Source organism: Myxocyprinus asiaticus, chromosome 48, assembly GCF_019703515.2.
Source record: "Myxocyprinus asiaticus isolate MX2 ecotype Aquarium Trade chromosome 48, UBuf_Myxa_2, whole genome shotgun sequence".
NCBI lineage: Eukaryota > Metazoa > Chordata > Actinopteri > Cypriniformes > Catostomidae > Myxocyprinus > Myxocyprinus asiaticus.
Window position 1 is genome coordinate 19,772,695 of NC_059391.1, and position 19,666 is coordinate 19,792,360.

The 19,666-nt window shown below is 37.5% G+C and overlaps 2 protein-coding genes across 4 annotated transcripts; one reads left to right on the plus strand and one right to left on the minus strand.

Moving 5' to 3' along the window:
• The first annotated feature begins 215 nt into the window (after positions 1-215).
• Positions 216-12,274, plus strand: LOC127437784 (protein arginine N-methyltransferase 7-like). 3 transcript variants are annotated; one of them, XM_051692961.1, is made up of 17 exons: positions 216-422; positions 716-752; positions 5,366-5,515; positions 5,614-5,722; positions 5,837-5,949; positions 6,960-7,189; positions 7,287-7,467; positions 7,557-7,681; positions 7,810-7,936; positions 8,046-8,129; positions 8,222-8,269; positions 8,354-8,443; positions 10,766-10,927; positions 11,017-11,091; positions 11,270-11,430; positions 11,520-11,616; positions 11,788-12,274. In XM_051692961.1, the coding sequence occupies exons 1-17, from the start codon at positions 328-330 to the stop codon at positions 11,944-11,946; spliced, it is 2,043 nt and encodes a 680-aa protein (XP_051548921.1). In that variant the 5' UTR covers positions 216-327; the 3' UTR covers positions 11,947-12,274. The 3 variants fall into 3 exon arrangements, with proteins under 3 accessions (XP_051548921.1, XP_051548923.1, XP_051548922.1); XM_051692962.1 differs by lacking the exon at positions 716-752 and having other exon boundaries at positions 274-422; positions 11,788-12,266; XM_051692963.1 differs by lacking the exons at positions 11,520-11,616; positions 11,788-12,274 and having other exon boundaries at positions 11,287-11,420.
• A 199-nt stretch (positions 12,275-12,473) lies between these two features.
• On the minus strand, positions 12,474-19,123 carry LOC127437795 (anamorsin-like). The gene is made up of 8 exons (XM_051692979.1): positions 18,970-19,123; positions 18,114-18,276; positions 17,153-17,296; positions 16,987-17,066; positions 16,737-16,905; positions 16,439-16,631; positions 13,510-13,591; positions 12,474-12,987 (listed from the first exon to the last, which is right to left on the minus strand). The coding sequence occupies exons 2-8, from the start codon at positions 18,268-18,270 to the stop codon at positions 12,877-12,879; spliced, it is 936 nt and encodes a 311-aa protein (XP_051548939.1). The 5' UTR covers positions 18,271-18,276; positions 18,970-19,123; the 3' UTR covers positions 12,474-12,876.
• Positions 19,124-19,666: the final 543 nt, after the last annotated feature.

The following is a 19,666-nucleotide window of genomic DNA, read 5'->3' on the forward strand; positions in this document are numbered from 1 at the left end:
TGTTTTCATCCACTTTTAAAGTGGGTTCTGTTCCGGTCCTTAAAGTAAAAGGGCAGGAACCTACCTTGATATCGTAACATTTACATGGATACTCTCTCTTTTGAGTCATTAAAACACGTGAATTTTACGAATTGTATGTCGTTTTGGCAACAGCTAGCTCTGAAGGTTGAGGGCGCTGTGCTGATGTAATTTGAGGGCGTGTTTTAGCGAAAAAACATGGCCGCGCCCTGACAGATCATGTTGGCTTCATCGGTTAAGGCATGAGTTACACATTTATAGAGCAAAATACATTAATACATAGGGTTATCACTGAAGACAGGGAGGACAATGAAGACATACTGCGGTCGTGCAAATCCGACAACCGGAGCGCTGGACTGGGTGGAGGAGAGCGAGGAATATGATTATCATCAGGAGATTGCAAGGTGCGTAAATCATTCAGATAATCTCATGCAATGTTAAAACACATTAATAATTTTTAATCCTTGCGGGGTTGTGTTGGAGCGACTTGTGTTTTGATTTATTAAAAACGCACTCCTCAAAACTACAATACTTGACAGTGACTTGTTGCTATTGATGTTCTAACACGTGGACATGTTGCTTACTGCCAGATCATCAGTTATACGGAATCTAATTATAGAGTTTGTCATATCTTGTCATGGGACGGGGGGTAAATTCATTTGACATGTCCGGATAATGGTTTGTTTGTGTCTGTCAGGTCTTGCTATGCAGATATGCTCCATGATAAAGACAGGGTGAGTTTTGTTGTTGACTGTCCTTCATCCTCATGCATATGTAACACATTAATGAATCTATCAGGGTCTGGAATCCCCCCCCCTCCCAAAAAACATTATGCACACATACACACACACACACACACACACACACACACACACACACACATATATATATACACATACATACATACATACATACATACACACACACATGCATGTATACACTATTCTGGAGTTCTGGGTTCTCACAAAAATTCTGATTATGAGATTCTAAATACGAATACCCAATCAATTAATTGTACTTGCCAAAGTATCAAAATTTCACCATTTAAACTCAAAGATAAAAAAATAAAATAATAATAATAATATTCCCAAAACATAAATCAATTCAGTCAAACTGTATTAACTTGAACAAGGCACATGCAGATATAAATTGTTAATTCTTTTAACATCACATTAGCACATGAATAGTATCGAAACAAAAATTAAACATAAGAAAATGTAAATAAAATAAACAAACAATACATGTTTGATTATTTAGATGGAGATCTGCTTAGAAATTCAAAGTTCCAAAATATTTCCAGGATATGAAAATGTTCCCTTAATAAATGTTCGTTTGTGTGACTCAATTCAGTTCATATGTGTGGAAATCTTCCCTTTCGATCTGGTGTCCTTCACAAAGTTTCCTCGCAAACAGGGAAAATCCAGCGCAGATGAAAACTCCTCAGTTGAAACCTCGTAGTTCAAACGTAAATGACATACACGAACTCAGATGTTTTTCTTCCAGGAACCACTAATAAAATAAGAATGGTTTCAGACACAAAGTAGTAATATTTTCCAACAGATGGAAAGAAATTTCGCAGGTGCAGCCTTGCGCTCTTCACATTGCGAGCAGGTAGTGTGTGTGCGCGCGTGACGTAATACGCACAACCCTACGGCACTCTACGTTCTTGCATCCCACATTTTAGTATATATATATATATATATATATATATATATATATATATATATTTTACTAAAATGTATACATATATATATAAATGGATGCAAGTATGTCTGAAACCTTCACAAAGTAAAATACACACAAAAAATAAAATAAAAACAAACAATAATAATAAAAATACTATTACTAAAATACCCACTAAAAATACAGGTGGGTTACACATACACACATCAAAACTATTCATGTCGATAGGCTAATATTGGAAATCACAGATTTCAAATAGTTTCAACAACCCTTTTCAGGGTTCTCACAATCATGGAAAATCTGGAAATAGCAGAACATTGTAAATTGTGATTTCCAGGCCTTGAAAATTAATTAAGAATGTCACAGAATTTTCTGCGAATATAGAAATGTATTGTTGTGCTCAGATATTAAATAATTTTTCAAGCTAGTTATTGCTTTTTCCAAGTGCAGTCTCTGAAAAAATTTTTTTTACAAATAACTGGAGGTCATGGAAATTCATTTGTCACACATCATGGGACAGACACTGTCTTTGAGATTTAGCTCCTATACTTATCAGATATACTTATTTTCTTTATATATATATATATATATATATATATATATATGGACCGATAGATATGTTTTTAAACCACCGGTCAAACACTGAGAAATGTTTAATATATTATTTACCATATTTAAATGTAAATACATTTAATATTTTAAAATATAAAATCTCATATTTTATAATGAATTTTATTAATTAGTTAGAATATATATATATATATATATATATATATATATATATAAACTCAGCAAAAAAGAAAAAGAAATGTGCTCTCAATTTCAACTGCTTTTATTTTCAGCAAACTTAACATGTGTAAATATTTGTATGAACATAAAAAGATTCAACAACTAAGACATAAACTGAACAAGTTTCACAGACATGTAACTAACAGAAATGGAATATTGTGTCCCTGAACAAAAGTAATAGTCAGTATCTGGTGTGGCCACCAGCTGCATTAAGTACTGCAGTGCATCTCCTCCTCATGGACTGCACCAGATTTGCCGGTTCTTACTGTGAGATGTTACCCCACTCTTCCACCAAGGCACTTGCAAGTTCCCGGACATTTCTGGGGGAATGGCCCTAGCCCTCACCCTCCGATCCAACAGGTCCCAGATGTGCTCAATGGGATTGAGATCCGGGCTCTAGCTGGCCATGGCAGAACACTGACATTCCTGTCTTGCAGGAAATCATGCACAGAACGAACAGTATGGCTGGTGGCATTTTCATGCTGGAGGGTCATGTCAGGATGAGCCTGCAGGAAGGGTACCACATGAGGGAGGAGGATGTCTTCCCTGTAACACACAGCATTGAGATTGCCTGCAATGACAACAAGCTCAGTCCAATGATGCTGTGACACACTGCTCCAGACCATGACGGACCCTCCACTTCCAAATCGATCCCGCTCCAGAGTACAGGCCTCGGTGTAACGCTCATTCCTTCGACGATAAATGCGAGTCCGACCATCACCCCTGGTGAGACAAAACCGCGACTCATCAGTGAAGAGCACTTTTTGCCAGTCCTCTCTGGTCCAGTGAAGGTGGGTTTGTGCCCATAGGTGACCTTGTTGCTGGTGATGTTTGATAAGGACCTGCCTAACAACAGTCCTCAGTCCAGCCTCTCTCAGCCTATAGCGGACAGTCTGAGCACTGATGGAAGGATGTGCGTTCCTGGTGTAACTCGGGCAGTTGTTGTTGCCATCCTGTACCTGTCCCACAGGTGTGATATTCGGATGTACCGATCCTGTGCAGGTGTTGTTACACGTGGTCTGCCACTGCGAGGACGATCAGCTGTCCTTCCGGTCTCCCTGTAGCACTTTCTTAGGCGTCTCATTGTACGGACATTGTAATTTATTGCCCTGGCCACATCTGCAGTCCTCATGCCTCCATGCAGCATGCCTAAGGCACGTTCACGCAGATGAGCAGGGACCTTGGGCATCTTTCTTTTGGTGTTTTTCAGAGTCAGTAGAAAGGTCTCTTTAGTGTCCTAATTTTTATAGCTGTGACCTTAATTGCCTACCGTCTGTAAGCTGTTAGTGTCTTAATGACCATTCCACAGGTGCATGTTCATTAATTGTTTATGGTTCATTGAACAAGCATGGAAAACATTGTTTAAACCCTTTGCAATTAAGATCTGTAAAGTTATTTGGATTTTTACAAAATTATCTTTAAAAAACAGTGTCCTGAAAAAGGGATGTTTCTTTTTTCCTGAGTTTATATATACACAACCCCAATTCTGAAAATGTTGGGACAGTAAGAAAAATGCTAATAAAAACAAAAAGGAGTAATTTGTAAATTATATTCCCCCTTATATTGAAAGCACTACAACTACACATTATATGATGTTTTACCTTGTGAATTAAATTGTTTTGTTTTTTAATGTACAGTAATTTCAAATCAGATGATTGCAACAGTCGATTGTTTACAACTGTGAAACATCACCATTTCTTCAAATAACACTTATTAAACATTTTGGCACTGAAGACACAAGTTTAAGTTTAGAAAGTGGAATTTCCCCCCATTCATCCATTATGCAGGTCTTCAGCTGCACAATTGTTCGGGGTCTTCGTTGCGTATGGTGTGCTTCATAATGTGCCACACATTCTCAGGTCAGGACTGCAGACAGGCCAATCTAGCACCCACACTCTCTGTCCACACAGCCATGCACTTGTAATCTGGGCAGTATGTGGTTTGAAGTTGTCCTGCTGGAAAATGCAGGGATGTCCCTGGAAAAGGCACTGACACACCCTTGGCCCATACAGACACTGGCTTTTGGACCTGTTGTTGATAACAGCTTGTATGGTCCTTTTGGCCCTGAGAACACGACAGCTGTTTTTTTTTTTGTTTTTTTTAACTATTTGAAATGTGGACTCGTCGGACCAAAAAACACTGTTCCACTGTTCTACTTTCTATCTAAGATGAGAATGAGCCCAGAGAAGTCGGCAGCACTTCTGTACAGTGTTGATGTAGGGCTTCTGCTTTGCATAGTAAAGTCTTAACTTGTATCTGTGGATGCAGCAGTGAATGGTGTTGACTGACAAAGGTTTACTAAAGTAATCCCAAGCCCATGTTCATGATATCCATTACAGATGAATGATGTTTTTTAAGACAGTGAACTCTGAGGGATCAGAGATCACACGCATTCAGAAGGGGTTTTCATCTTGCCCTTTACGCACCGAGATTTTACCAGATTTCTGGAATCTTTTAGCTATATCGGGCACTCCAATTTGTCTTTGGGGAACATTGTTCTCAAAGTGCTGGATTATTTGCTGAAGAATCTGTTGGCAAATTGACAAGTCTCAAATGATCCTTGCTCTTGAAGGACTAGGCTGTTTTTGGAGACTCCTTATATACTGTGACATGATTGCCTCACCTGTTTCACATCGCCTTGTTATTAGTCTTAAATTGCCACTGTCTCAACTTTTTTAGAGCGTGTTGCAATCATCTGATTTGAAATTACTGTACATTTAAAAAAACAATGAAATTCACAAGGTTAAACGTCATATAATGTGTAGTTGTAGTGTTTAAATATTTAAATATAAATATCATAAATATAAAAATATTTTTTCTGTATTTTTTTTCTTCACATCATTAATTGTGTATTTCTCTACATTTTGCTCCTTAGAATGAGAAATACTATCAGGGCATCCGAGCAGCAGTTAGCAGAGTGAAGGCACGTGGAGAACGGGTAGTGGTGCTGGACATTGGCACTGGAACTGGTTTGCTCTCTATGATGGCAGTGACAGCTGGAGCTGATTACTGCTACGCCATAGAGGTACTCACTAATACACAGTCATGTGGTGAATCGTGATTAACAATGGTAATATTTTGCTGAAAACAAATATGTGATTATGACATAAATGCTATGCACAGGTGTTTAAACCGATGGCACAAGCTGCTGCTTGCATCGTGCAGAGGAATGGATTCTCAGACAAAATCAAGATCATCAACAAACACTCCACTGAGGTTACAGTCGAACCTGGTTAGACAACCACCAATTATATGTGCTTGTTTTACCAGTAGACCTGACAGGTTCAGCCCCTACACTATGTGTGACAGTGGTAATTGTAAGAATGAAACAGCATTGTATCTGCAGATGGAGACATGCAAGAGCGAGCAAATGTTCTTGTCACAGAGCTGTTTGATACTGAGCTGATTGGTGAAGGAGCATTGCCCAGCTATGAGCATGCACACATGCATCTTGTCCAGGTATCTACAGTTCAGAATTTCAATATGCCTTAAAGGAGTAGCACACCCAAAAATGCAAATTATATTTATATATACTCACCCAAACTTATGTTATTTGTAGCCTATATGATTTCTTTCCTCCACTGTACACAAAAGGAGACAAATTTAACTGACTCCGAAGTGAATTACAATCTTACAGACTTTTATTTAAAGCAAGAAAGTATTTGAAAATGGGGAAAAAGACAAGGGCTGTAATGAGGGAATGAACTACAATCCCTTAAAGCATTGCAAATGACATAGTCTCATTTATATATATATATATATATATATATATATATATATATATATATATATATATATATATATATATATATATAAATGTATATACTGTAAGTAGTTTGAAAATATAGGGAGAACGACTTGATTGCATCATTCACAGTGCGTCATGAAAGTGGGCAGTCACTGCAGATCTCGCTTGACACGCTTCTTTCACTGCTATTCTCTGATTGGTGGATTTTTTGGTTTTAGGTTCATGGGTAGTTTGTTTTTTCACCAGAAATTTCGCTATTAAACAAGATTTTTTAAATAATACATTTTTAACATTTATTTTACAAATTAGATTTTTTTTTTTTTTTTTTTTTTTTGACGCGGATTGATGACTTCAACAGAAGCATATACCATCAGCCTTGGAGCTGATGGTAGGTCTGTCTTTAAAGGTTTATATGTTATCATTAAAAATCTATTCCCCTATGGAGAAAATGAATTGTGTGCTAAATTAATAAATGTAAATTAATGGGATTTTTACTTTTAGAACCAGACTGTTGCATTCTAGAGCTTTTTTCAGTAATATGCATTCAATTTAAATTTATGTTGAACTCTATTAATTTTCAGTGAATGACTCAAATTTCAAGCTACCAAAAAATCATACAGGTTTCAACTGATAGAAGGGTGACAAAACGATGACAGGATTTTCATTTTTGATGCACTATCCCTTTAACCTAAAGCATCTAAAGCCCTTCTGATTGATGCAGGCTGGTTGTGAGGCTGTGCCACATCGTGCCAAAGTCTATGCCCAGCTGGTGGAGTCAGATATGCTGTGGAAATGGTCACAGATTCAGCCCATCAAGGTGGATGGACACAAACTTTTGCCCCCTCCTTCTGTAGTAGAGTGTGCAGGAGCGCCCTCTGTCTGTGACATCCAGCTCAGTCAGGTGTCTCCACAATCCTTCACTCCCCTCGGGCCCATCTGCACCATGTTCAGGTACGAGTTTTGCCGTAGATTAGCTCTCCAGATTAAAATGGGGATTTTTCCTTCTACTTGCCCTGCCTCAACTAATTAATTTTTTCCTCTGCTTCAGCGTTGACTTCAGCAAGCCAGTCAGAAGTGCTGCTCGGTCCTACAAAGCACAATTCAAGGCCCAGACTAGCGGGAGAGCACAGGTGGTCTTAACTTGGTGGGATATCGACATGGACCCCGATGGTAGCATTGTTTGCACAATGGCCCCGAGTTGGACCTACCCAGAACCTAATTCTTACCCTGTAAGAATTGGTCCTTAGCCAATCCATCTAAATATGAACATGTAATACTGTATAAATGTTCTGATTACTTGATGTCATTTGCTGTACAGTGGAGAGATCACTGGATGCAGAGCGTCTATTTTCTCCCTGCGGAGAAGAATGTGTCTGAGGGAGAAGAGCTCAGTTTAACAGTCTCCCATGATGATTACAGTCTCTGGTACAGCCTTTCACACAAGTAAGGATGCATTTGAGCAATTTGTTGTATAGACATGTAATCATCAAGACATATAAAGGAAGACAATGTTGCATTTTGCAGGCCTGTTTAACTGCTGCTTTTGGATTTCATGTTTTTGGTCAACAAAGTGATGTCAAAGTGACACCTTTTCGGCCGTGCTGTACCTGTCAGGCCCATCTAGTCTGGACAAGGCCACGCTTTGGGGAACTGAATGATGAGCAAAGGACTGAGAGTTATGTGAATGCGCTACGCAGAGTGAGTTTGACTTTTAAAATCTGTGTTGATGTAAATATGAACTTGAAATGCTGCTTTCTGATGACTAAAGATTGCTCACATTTTAATGTGTGTGAATGTATCCTTGCAGATTTTGAAACCAGACAGTGTGTGTTTATCAGTCAGTGATGGGAGCCTGTTACCCATCTTTGCTCATCTGCTTGGCGCTAGGAAGGTAAGCTTTATCATCCTATCTATGCCAATTTAAAAAAACTTCTTTGGTCACAAGATTCACATATTTACATTATAGTCTTTCTTTCTCTCTAGGTGTTTAGCTTGGAAAATTCTGGAATGGCAAAACAAGTGATTGAGCAGGTGAAATTTGAATGGTAACAGCTTAAATGTGTGCCTGCATGAGTTCGTATATTCCTTAATAAACATTTTTGCTCTCACTCACAGGTTCTACAAACGAATTCACTGAAACATGGAGTACAGCTATTGGGAATCCGGTCTGAGCAGCTCACAATGGATGATTTGGAGGGAAATCAGGTGGCTATAGGCCAATCCTTTGGCAAAGTCACCGTTTACATCACACATGGAAGTGGTGGCAAAAACCGTGCGCAAACAGTAAACTTTTATCAGATTCCGTTGTTGTAAAATTATTTTGAGGGCTTTCGTAGACGGCTGTTGCTTCAAGCCATCAACAGAGCCGACTAGACTGAAGCAATCATTTCAACTCACGGCTTGGCAGCAAACATTTATAGCGAACATTATTACAGGCATGTTATTAACTCATCATTATAATAAATGTATAGCTAAGTATATGTCTGTATTTATGATGGTTTTATGTTGTACTTTCGTTTAATCGTCTAATCTGTAAAATCTTAACACAGCCGTCTATCGGCTTTCTGCCACCACTTACTGCGCATGCGCTGAATTGTTTGTTAACAATGGGATTGGTCTATTGTAGAATGACACTGGGGCAAAGGGCTTATTCTGTGAAGGGTTCTAAACTGTGGAACATGTTACCAAATGTAATCAAATCAATATAAGATACAAAGTATTTTAAATTAATGGTTAAGCACTGGCTTAAAAGAAATCAGAGCTGTACTCATTCTTAATTATTAATTAACTTTTGATCTAATCCTTTTTATTACGTTACCAGGGTTGGGAGCAACCTTATTACTTTTAGAGTTTAATATTTTCTCTTTTTAATTTTCAAATGTTTAGTGTAATTCTGTCTGTTTAGAATATTTAGGTAAGATTTATTTATTTATAATAATATATATATTATAATTTAAATAATTAAAAACTAAATTTAAGTAAACTACATTATTTTGGCAGATGAGTAAAGCATTGATTAGACAATACAAAAAGTTTAATTACAGGTCAGTGAATTTGTACGTGCGTCAGAAGGATGCTTTTGAAGTGTCTCACTTTGGTTTTGTCGCGTTTCACCTTTTCGTAACATAAACGTTGCGGTTTAGGACGCTGTGTCAAGTTAAATTTAGTTTAAAACTTTGAAAAACTTGTTTTGAGATCCCTGCATTCTATTGTGCTCGGTCCAGCTGCCTCTGAACACAAAAGCATGTCATCATCTGTGAAAGCACCTCATTCATTTTTTGCTGCCTCCTCTCATTGGTTGACGAGGTGTGTTGCCCAGGGCCTTACACAGACCCCCCATGCTAATACTACTACTACTACTACTACTACTACTACTAATGTTGTTTTTGCTGTTATAACTTGTGTCCCATTCTAAGATTCCCATGTCTATCTTACTCCTTATCAAACTCTTAGTATTATGTCCCTTTACAGTAAGTTACTAAGTCACTAAAATCCTCTCACCAGTTATGTTCAGAACACTTTCACTCACTCTGTTACCTGTTACTGTAATTTTAATAGTATTGTCTATATATTAATATGAAAAATACACAACTCCTGTAAAATAATGTATATACTCTAACTACTTATTTTTTTCTGTAAACTAATATTATATTAGTTTTGCTTAAAATATGCTTCCCTTGCAAACACAAAGTTATACATTACTTCCTCCCATAGCAAATTATTTTGAGGAAAAAATACTTTACTGGAGAGAGTGTGCACTGTGCAGGATCTTTTGCTATATATTTTCATCACATTATCCACTTGCTTGCTTGAATGCAGCTTTGTAAAGAAATACTCCCTTTAGCAGCCTCTCTTCGCTCTTTCTCTTTCTGTCTAATCTTCTTTTTTGTGAAGGGATGGTACTATAAACAGTGTGCAACACACAATTTGAACATATACAATATGCACAGCATAATGTGATTCCTGATATGCAGACCTGGTGTTATTTAACATTATGCAATTAAGTTCCAAGGTCACTTAAGTGTTATTATATACTGTATATATATATATATATATATATATATATATATATATATATATAGGACTGGCATAGGCTTTATACATGTATTTATAGCCTACTTTAATACACCGTAAATTGTAGAAGACAGCTTGCATCACATATTCAGTTTAGCAACAGTTGAACGGCTCACTTTATATTATAACTTTGATTTAGCTGTGCAGCATAGTAATTGGACAGCCTACATTTAAGTTTAAATAACAACAAAATAAAAAGAAAAGTATACATTTTTAGGGACTTACGTTAGCTCTGCGATCTGATCGTTCACCTTATGTACTAATGCATGTTTTTAACGCATTTGGCCCAGCTCAAGCAATGTCAGTACTAATTTATGCACATTTTTGATGCATACATTTATAGACATTCCGCTGTTACAGTGTCTAAAAAAAAAAAAAAAGTATTTTTTACAAATGAAATGTCAATATTTAAAGGGTTTTATATGACCTTATGTTTTTCCCCTCCTCCTCCAGATATCAGTATTAATGGGAGAGCCGTACTTCAGCACCAGTCTGTTGCCCTGGCACTCACTGTTTTTCTGGTACTGCCGCACCGCTGTGGCCCAGCTGCTCCAGCCCAGTGCCACTATCCTGCCCGGTGCTGCAATACTTTACATAGTCGCTGTTGAATTCAGAGTACGTTTTTTTGTTTTTTTGCTGACTTGGATTCTGTGACATACCCATTGTACTTAAAATTTTACATTTGAAATGCTTTTATCTCTCAGGATCTGTGGAGAATAAGAGTTCCATGCGGAACTTGCGAGGGATTTGATGTCAGTCCAATGGATGAGATGATTCAGGTATGAACTGTTCTGCTTAGACTTGCACTTCTTCATTGTCTTTGGACTGATCTGTTTTTGGAGAATTAAGGGATGAGCCTTGATCTCAGTTGTTTTCGGTAATCACAGTTTTGCTTTGGGTAAAATTTTAATGCAAGTGAAAATCCTTACCATGCCTTTGTAAAATGCCCCAACACAGCGATCTCTGGATTTCAGTGAATCTAGGGAGGCAGAGCCACATCCACTGTGGGAGTACCCTTGTCGTGCCCTGACCAAACCACACCCTGTCATGATGTTCAATTTTACACAATGTGTTCCTGAACAACCTATCAGCAGTCAAGGAACTGTGCCACTCACAAGGTAAAATAAGATCAGAAAATAATGCTTGCAGGAATCAGCCTACCTAAGATGGTTTATCTTAATGGTAACTTTATGCGATGGCATTGTAGGAGAGGACGTTGTCATGGCGTTGCTCTCTGGATGGAGTATCAGCTGACAGAGGACATCACTGTAAGCATGGGCCTAACTAAACCAGTTGACGAAGAGGTACTGGTTAAATAATATCTTCCATTAAAGATACGTGTTAAATCAACAAATCAGAGCACCATTCAAATGAAATGTCGGTCTTCAACAATAACGCTGAAAATTGATATTCAAACAAGACCGTAATAAAGTATCAGTCAGTCTTCACCTGTGCATCTTTTTTCATGTAAACAGGGAGCTTGTGAATGGAACCCACATCAGAAACAAGGCATGTTCTTCTTTAGATCTGCGAATGAAAGTTCTGGAGATGGAAGGGAAGATCTCTCCTACAATTTAACCTTTGAACCTCATACTGGTGACATTAAAATGGACTTCTCTGTCACTTCACCTTGACGAATGGCCATGATGGTCAGGACCCAAAACTGACCATGGAGTGGTGGTGTAGTGTGGGTTCAGTCCCCACAGCCACCACCATTGTGTCCATGAGCAAGACACTTAACTCCAAGTTGCTCCAGGGGGATTGTCCCTGTAATCAGGGCACTGTAAGTTGCTTTGAATAAAAGCGTCAGTCAAATGAAATGTAAAACATTTTTGTCTCCAAAATTATGCTTATCCAAAAAAATTCAATGAGCTGTTTTATCCACTCCATAATATTCATATTCACATTTAATACACTATTTTAATTTATGTACACAATCTGTGAGGCATTTAGATAAATAGACTGATGCCATTTCTTAGAAATGTGTGCTTATATTCTGTTTGTGTAGTGTATAAAAACTGGGGTGGTGTGGAACTACACAAGTTCCATCATGCTGCTTTAAATAGTGAGAAATGTGAAATATGTAATCTTGCAGTATGAAAAGTGAGACAAAAGTCCAAGTATTATTTTAATATTTTATTTAACAGTTTCTTTTAAATCAAAATAATCAACTTATATTATACAGATGGCAAAATACACAGATTTTCAAATAAAACTAAATTATACCCAAAGTGAAGATTCCCTGCTTCTACATAAAGATATGGGATAGACTTATACATCATTAGAGATTCATTCATATCTTGAGTATGAATTTGAGTGAATTGCTCTTCAGTTCCTCTCTGGATACTTAAAACTCAACAACAATCTGATGGACTGAGACATTTCCAACTGAACAGTGCATAAATTGTTCAATTTCCTCTTGTATTAACAGTGGGTATCATTAGTGCTTTCATTTGATATAAATAATAACAGCTCTCTAAGCTGCATCTCTGTTGATTACAGAGATGGAAAGGTAATCTGGGGCCCAAAGGGAACGGAATGTAATAAAATCTCATAATAAGTATCTATGCATCAGCTATGTCAGTGTTGGCTAACAAAACCTTCGCTCCGGGTTTGAAGGCAGGCATGCCTATATACGGACAGCTGGCACATCGGAAGGCATCGCCCAGATAACACTAAAGTCCAAAAAGAAAAAAAAAAGAATATACATATATATATATATATATATATATATATATATAATAAAATGTGTTAGGTCATAGTGCCATGGGTAATTTAAAAACAAACCGATAGGCTATGTTAAGTACAGCATACTACCATATTATACTTACAATTGCTTTAGAACATAGTATGTATACTGTGCGTGGTATGCAGATTTTCTGGTTAGGTAGTACATAACACAGCACACTGCAGGTAATACTGTATCCCACAATGTAATACACTTGACCTTCCATTTCCAGTGTGATGGATGAATCAGAAGTAATAACTATGATTTTTATCTCCTCCTTGACTCATAACAGCATACTACTGTTTCAAGCGTTCATAGTAAAATGATGCCGCCTGTTTCACTAACTGTTCAAACAAAGAAATAGTATACACTGTATACTACACAGTTACACTAAGTAGTAAGCTACTATTCCATTCTGAACATAACCGTTATGATTTACAAAACATTCAGCTTTGGTGGAAATACTTACACTACCACAGGCTGATTTAGGCAGGCTGGCTTTCTGAATGGCTTTACTCTCCTGTTCCAATTCTTCAGCAAGACCACATGTGCTGCAAACAGACAACAATCATGTTAATCGACAGATACTTTGAGGATCTTGGAGGGAAAGTTAATGTAAACAATTTTTGTCATTAATAGAGGTTGATCGATGGTGGATTTTGCCAATTCGATAAATAAGGTGGTGGGAAAGGCTGAGAACCGATTAATTGGCCTTATTTTGAAATGACGGAGACTTTTACAATGCCCCATTACAATGCTATATATTAAGTATTAATCAAAATAAGCTTTTTGGGTTGTGTGTATAGATAGATATACATACACAATACATCTATCTATCTATATATATATATATATATATATATATATATACACACACACACACACACACACACACACACACGTATATACAGTTTATATATCTAATATATATATATATATATATATATATACACATTAACCATCAGAATGGGGAAAAAATGTTATCACAGTGATTTCAACCGTGGCATGATTGTTGGTGCCAGATGGGCTGGTTTGAGTATTTCTGTAAGTGCTGATCTCCTGGGATTTTCACACACAACAGTCTCTATAATTTACTCAGAATGATGCCAAAAACAAAAAACATCCAGTGAGCGGCAGAATAGCATCTCAGAATGCACAACACGTCGAACCATAAGGCGGATGGGCTACAACATCAGAAAACCACTTCGGGCACTTTATTTAGGATCATAGTGTTCCTAATAAAGTGCTCGGTAAGTGTATATATGTGTGTGTGTGTATATATATATATATATATATATATATATATATACATACATACATACATACATACATACACACACACACACACACACACATACACACACAGTGGCATGCAAAAGTTTGGGCACCCCTGGTCAAAATTTCTGTTGCTGTGAATAGTTAAGTGAGTAGAAGATGAACTGATCTCCAAAAGGCATAAAGTTAAAGATTAAACATTCTTTTCAACATTTTAAGCAATATTAGTGTATTATTTTTATTTTGTACAATTTTAGAGTGAAAGAAAAGGAGCACCATGCAAAAGTTTGGGCACCCCAAGAGATTTGAACTCTCAGATAACTTTTACCAATATCTCAGACATTAATTAGCTTGTTAGGGCTTTGGCTTGTTCACAATCATCGTTTGGAAAGGCCAGGTGATGAAAATTTCAAAGCTTTATACATACTCTGACTCCTCAAATCTTGTCCCAACAATCAGCAGCCATGGGCTCCTCTAAGCAGCTGCCTAGCACTCTGAAAATTAAAATAATTGATGCCCACAAATCAGGAGAAGGCTATAAGAAGATAGCAAAACATTTTCAGGTAGCCATATCCTCAGTTTGTAATGTAATTAAGAAATGTCAGTTAACAGGAATGGTGGAGTTCAAGCTGAGGTCTGGAAGACCAAGAAAACTTTCAGAGAGAACTCCTCGTAGGATTGCTAGAAAGGCAAATCAAAACCCCTGTTTGACTGCAAAAGACATTAAGGAAGATTTAGTGGTGCAGCAACACCTGCACAAATATGACCTTCATGGAAGAGTCATGAGAAGAAAACCTTTCCTGCATCCTCACTACAAATTTCAGTGTCAGAAGTTTGCAAATGAACATCTAAACAAGCCTGATGCATTTTGGAAACAAGTCCTGCGGACTGATGAAGTTAAAATGTAACTTTTTGGCTGCAGTGAGCAAAGGTATGTTTGGAGAAAAAAGGGTGCAGAATTTCACGAAAAGAACACCTCTCCAACTGTTAAGCACGGGGGTGGATCGATCATGCTTTGAACTTGTGTTGATGCCAATGGCACAGGGGAACATTTCACTGGTAGAGGAAAGAATGGATTAAATACCAGCAAATTCTGGAAGCAAACATCACACCATCTGTAAAAAAGCTGAAGATGAAGAGGATTGCTTCTACAACACGATAATGATCCTAAACACACCTCAAAATCCACAATGGACTACCTCAAGAGGCGCAAGATGAAGGTTTTGTCATGACCCTCACAGTCCCCCGACCTAAATATCATCGAAAATCTGTGGACAGACCTCAAAAGAGCAGTGCATGCAAGACGGCCCAAGAATCTCACAGAACTAGAAGCCCTTTGCAAGGAAGAATGGGCGAAAATGCCCCAAACAAAAATTTAAAGACAAAAAGCATTTACAAGCTGTGATACTTGCCAGGGGGTGTTACTAAGTACTGACCATGCAGGATGCCCAAACATTTGCTTCGGGCCCTTTTACTTTTTGGTTATTTTGAAACTGTAAAAGATGAATATAAAAAAGTAAAATTGCTTAAAATATTAAAGAAATGTGTCATCTTTAAGCCTTTTGGAAATCAGGCCATCTTTTGCTCGCTTAGCTATTCACAGCAACAGAAATTTTGATCAGGGGTGCCCAAACTTTTGCGTGCGTGCGTGCGTGCGTGTGTACACACACACACACACGCACACACATACATACAATAAGGTTCGTTATTATTGTTAGAAGGTATGAAGTTGGAGACACGGTGTGCTGACAGGGGATGTTTCCATATTGTTTTTGCATGCCCTCGTTTAAATAAAAAAACCTAGATTATCTAATCAAATTAACAAAATATGCATTTAAATGAGTATCAACATATGGATGAATATTGTCAATAGTGAAAGATTTAGATACAGCAAATCCCCATGAGGTGTCAGTGATTGTTTTTATTTCACTTCTAAATTTATGCCGATAATTAATTTCAAAAAGCAACTATTGGCACAGATTAATTGGTAAAACCGATATATCAGTCTACCTCTAGTTATTATAACTGAAAAAAGTTACTCTGATCTAGAAAAAGTTAAGCACTAAACATCACAGCAAAAGTAAGTTGTTTGGGCAATATGTGCCTCAATTAGAAGTAATCACCAATTCTTGCAGGCTTTTTTTTTCTTTTTTGAATCATCTCCACAGGAAGCCTTGAGGGAGGATGGATCAGGCTTCTTCAGATCATCGGCATCCAGAAGTGCATCTGAGTCTACCAAATCCACATTGTCATCATCCATATCATTGGCTGAGAGAGTCCACATTTTAGCAGTACTCGGATCAAGGGCGGGTTTCTCTGTAGAAAAAGAGGGGTAAACTTTGGATTCATCTTGTTATTTGTATCAATTAACCTCCTATATTTAAGGCCAGATTAAATGTTTCAAAGCTAAAAACCACAGACCTGTTGTAGCGGTTTTCTTGCCAAATGAGAGTTTCAGCTGCGTAGAGGAGCCAACCTCAAAGTTGGGTTTAGATGCAGACATACGCACCCTTAAAAGTGTGTTTCCCTGGAACCCAGTGTTTTCCTTTAGAGCTGCAGTCGCTTCTGGACTCAACGGCTCTGTCTTGACCTGTCAAAATTAAACATACAGTTAGACTTCACATGCCTTCGACATGGAGACTTCATTTCAATCTGGTTCATTAATACTGACCTCTGTGACGGACACTAATCCAGAGAGTTTCAGAGCTGACATCAGTTTCCCAGCAGTTTTAACACCATTCTCCTCAGATCCTGAAAAGAAGTATTGTAAGTCAAAGCATCAACACCTAAGGTCGGACAGCATTTCTCTTGTATCACCTGTCTGGTTTTCATCTCACCCGTTACTGGCTCCTCCAGCACAAGTTTCCCACCAGGTTTCATCACTCTGGCGATCTCTGCCAGCATTTCGGAGCTGTGGATTGGTGAGCTGTCAGACATAAGGCCTGAGAGAACCCAGTCATAACTTGAAGCTGGTTGAGAAGCTGAAACAGACAGTATAACCACTTAAAGGAATATTTCACCCAAATGTTTAAAAAAAACTCCATTTACTCACCCTCATGCCGTCCCAGATGTGAATGACTTTTTCTTCTGTTGAACAAACTAAGATTTTAGAAGAAATTCTCACCTCTGTAGCTCCATACAATGCAAGTGAATGGTGGCCAGAACTATAAAGCTCCAAAAAGCTAATAAAGGCAGCATAAAAGTAATCCATACTACTACAGTGGTTAAATCCATGTCTTCAGAAGCGATATGATAGGTGTGGGTGAGAAACTGATCAATATTTAAGTTATTTTTTATTATAAATTCTCCTCCCCACCCAGAATGTGGCAATATGCACAAAGACTGCAAATCATCACCCCCCCCCCAAAAAAAGTTGACATTTATAGTAAAATTTAATTAAATATTGTTTTGTTTCGCACCTACACCTATCATATAGCTTCTGAAGATGTGGATTAATCACTGGAGTAGTATGAATTACTTTTATGCTGACTTTGTGCTTTTTGGAGCTTCAAGGTTTTGGTCACAATTCACTTGCATTTTATGGACATACAGAGCTGAGTTATTTTTCTAAAAATCTTTGTTTGAGTTCTGAAGATGGCATGAGTGTGACTAAATGATGAGAGAATTTTCTTTTTTTTGGTGAACTGTTCCTTTAACACTGATCATCAGTGGTGTATTTCACTAGAATGTTAGTAACAAAACATGTTAGTTTTTAATGTTAGTAAAAAAAAACACAGTAACAGATAAAACACTGAATAATGACAGTATTTTAATAAACCTGTTTGCCTTTTTACTCACAAAGTTGTAGTCTCTCCATGTTTTCCAAAGACACCAGTCTCTGGTTGCCAACAATGGTGCCGATATGCTCTGCAAACTCCTTTAGTGCTGTGGGAGATGATGGCTGGGTCCAAACCAGCAGCACTTGGTCTCCTTCCTTCAGTGCAAGGTCTGCCATCACCTTCTATATGCATAAAAAAAAAGACCCCCTTAAAGGTGAACTTGGTAATTTTTCTCCATGAGGGGACCCTCTCTATGTAGAATAAAACAGCTTTTACAAGTTTACTGATATGACAGGAGTCTTCATCTCAAGTGAGTCATCATAATTGTATACATTTGATTCAAAATTACTTTAATTTTTTTCAGGAGCAAAACTTTAAGCAAAACATTACTGAGTGCACCTTTAACTGACTAGTCTCAAATGTATGTTTATGGTCTTGTGTCCTTTATTTTGGCTCATGCTATCCTACATAGACCACGCCCACTACTTCCGAAAGATAATATTGGTGAGTGTGAGTCTGTGTGAACTGATAAAATGCATACTATAACCACTCAAGGCTCAGCAACATTTTATTATTTGATCTTATTCTATTTTTCTGGCTTGTATTTTAACTTGGACTTGTGAAAAGACACATCGAAGGCCATAATCATACTCCTAGCAAAATCTGCCGCAACATGATGACAAAGCGATAATTATAACACAATGTAAACAAACATTATTTGGAAATAGACCGCGAGAGATCGCCTCGACGTGCGACGAAAGAGCCTAAACATTTTATGAAGCGCCAACAAAAAATCTGGCAATCAATCAAAACATCATTAAAAAAAAAAAAAAAAAAACAACAAGCTTCATGAAAGAGATTTGTAACTGTCTAACCTGTATGTCGTGTCTCTAAAATGCCAACGCTGGTTTCAGAACTGAAGTATAGGTCTGTGCAGATGTTACTTCTTCTTCGGTAATTTAATGGCGAGCAATATACCGTTGGTGTATACCGCCCCCTACAGTACTTAGTGCAATCAGCATGGGCAATACAGTTTATTATATATAGCGCCACACATTAAAAAAAGGGAAAAAATCCCAGTACAAATGAGAGGCCTAGACTGCTGCGTGTTCAGCCCCATTACCTAAACCTCATCATTTCAGGATGTGTATATATTTATATTTATGATTCATTCCCTATATCCAAAGTATCCTACTGAATCATATGCGTACATTTAGTCTCGTATCTTCTAAAAATGCCATAATTGCTCTGCACACAATTATATTCCTCAATCCATCCCCTAACAGCCATTCCGAAGAAAAAGTACCACCATCAATATTGCATACACTGTTATATAGTACTTTCCTCTACAAACTGTCTGCACTGCATAATAATATGTTCAACAGTTTCCATTACTCCACAATACTGACATTGACCCAAGTTATGTTTGCCCATTAGAAACAATGCAGAATTAAGACCTGTATGTCCAAGTCTCAATCTAGATAACAACACCTCCTCTTTTCTATAACTTCCTAAGTTTCCAGACACTCCACAGACAGATGGTTGAATTTTGAAATACTGTCTCCCAGTTTG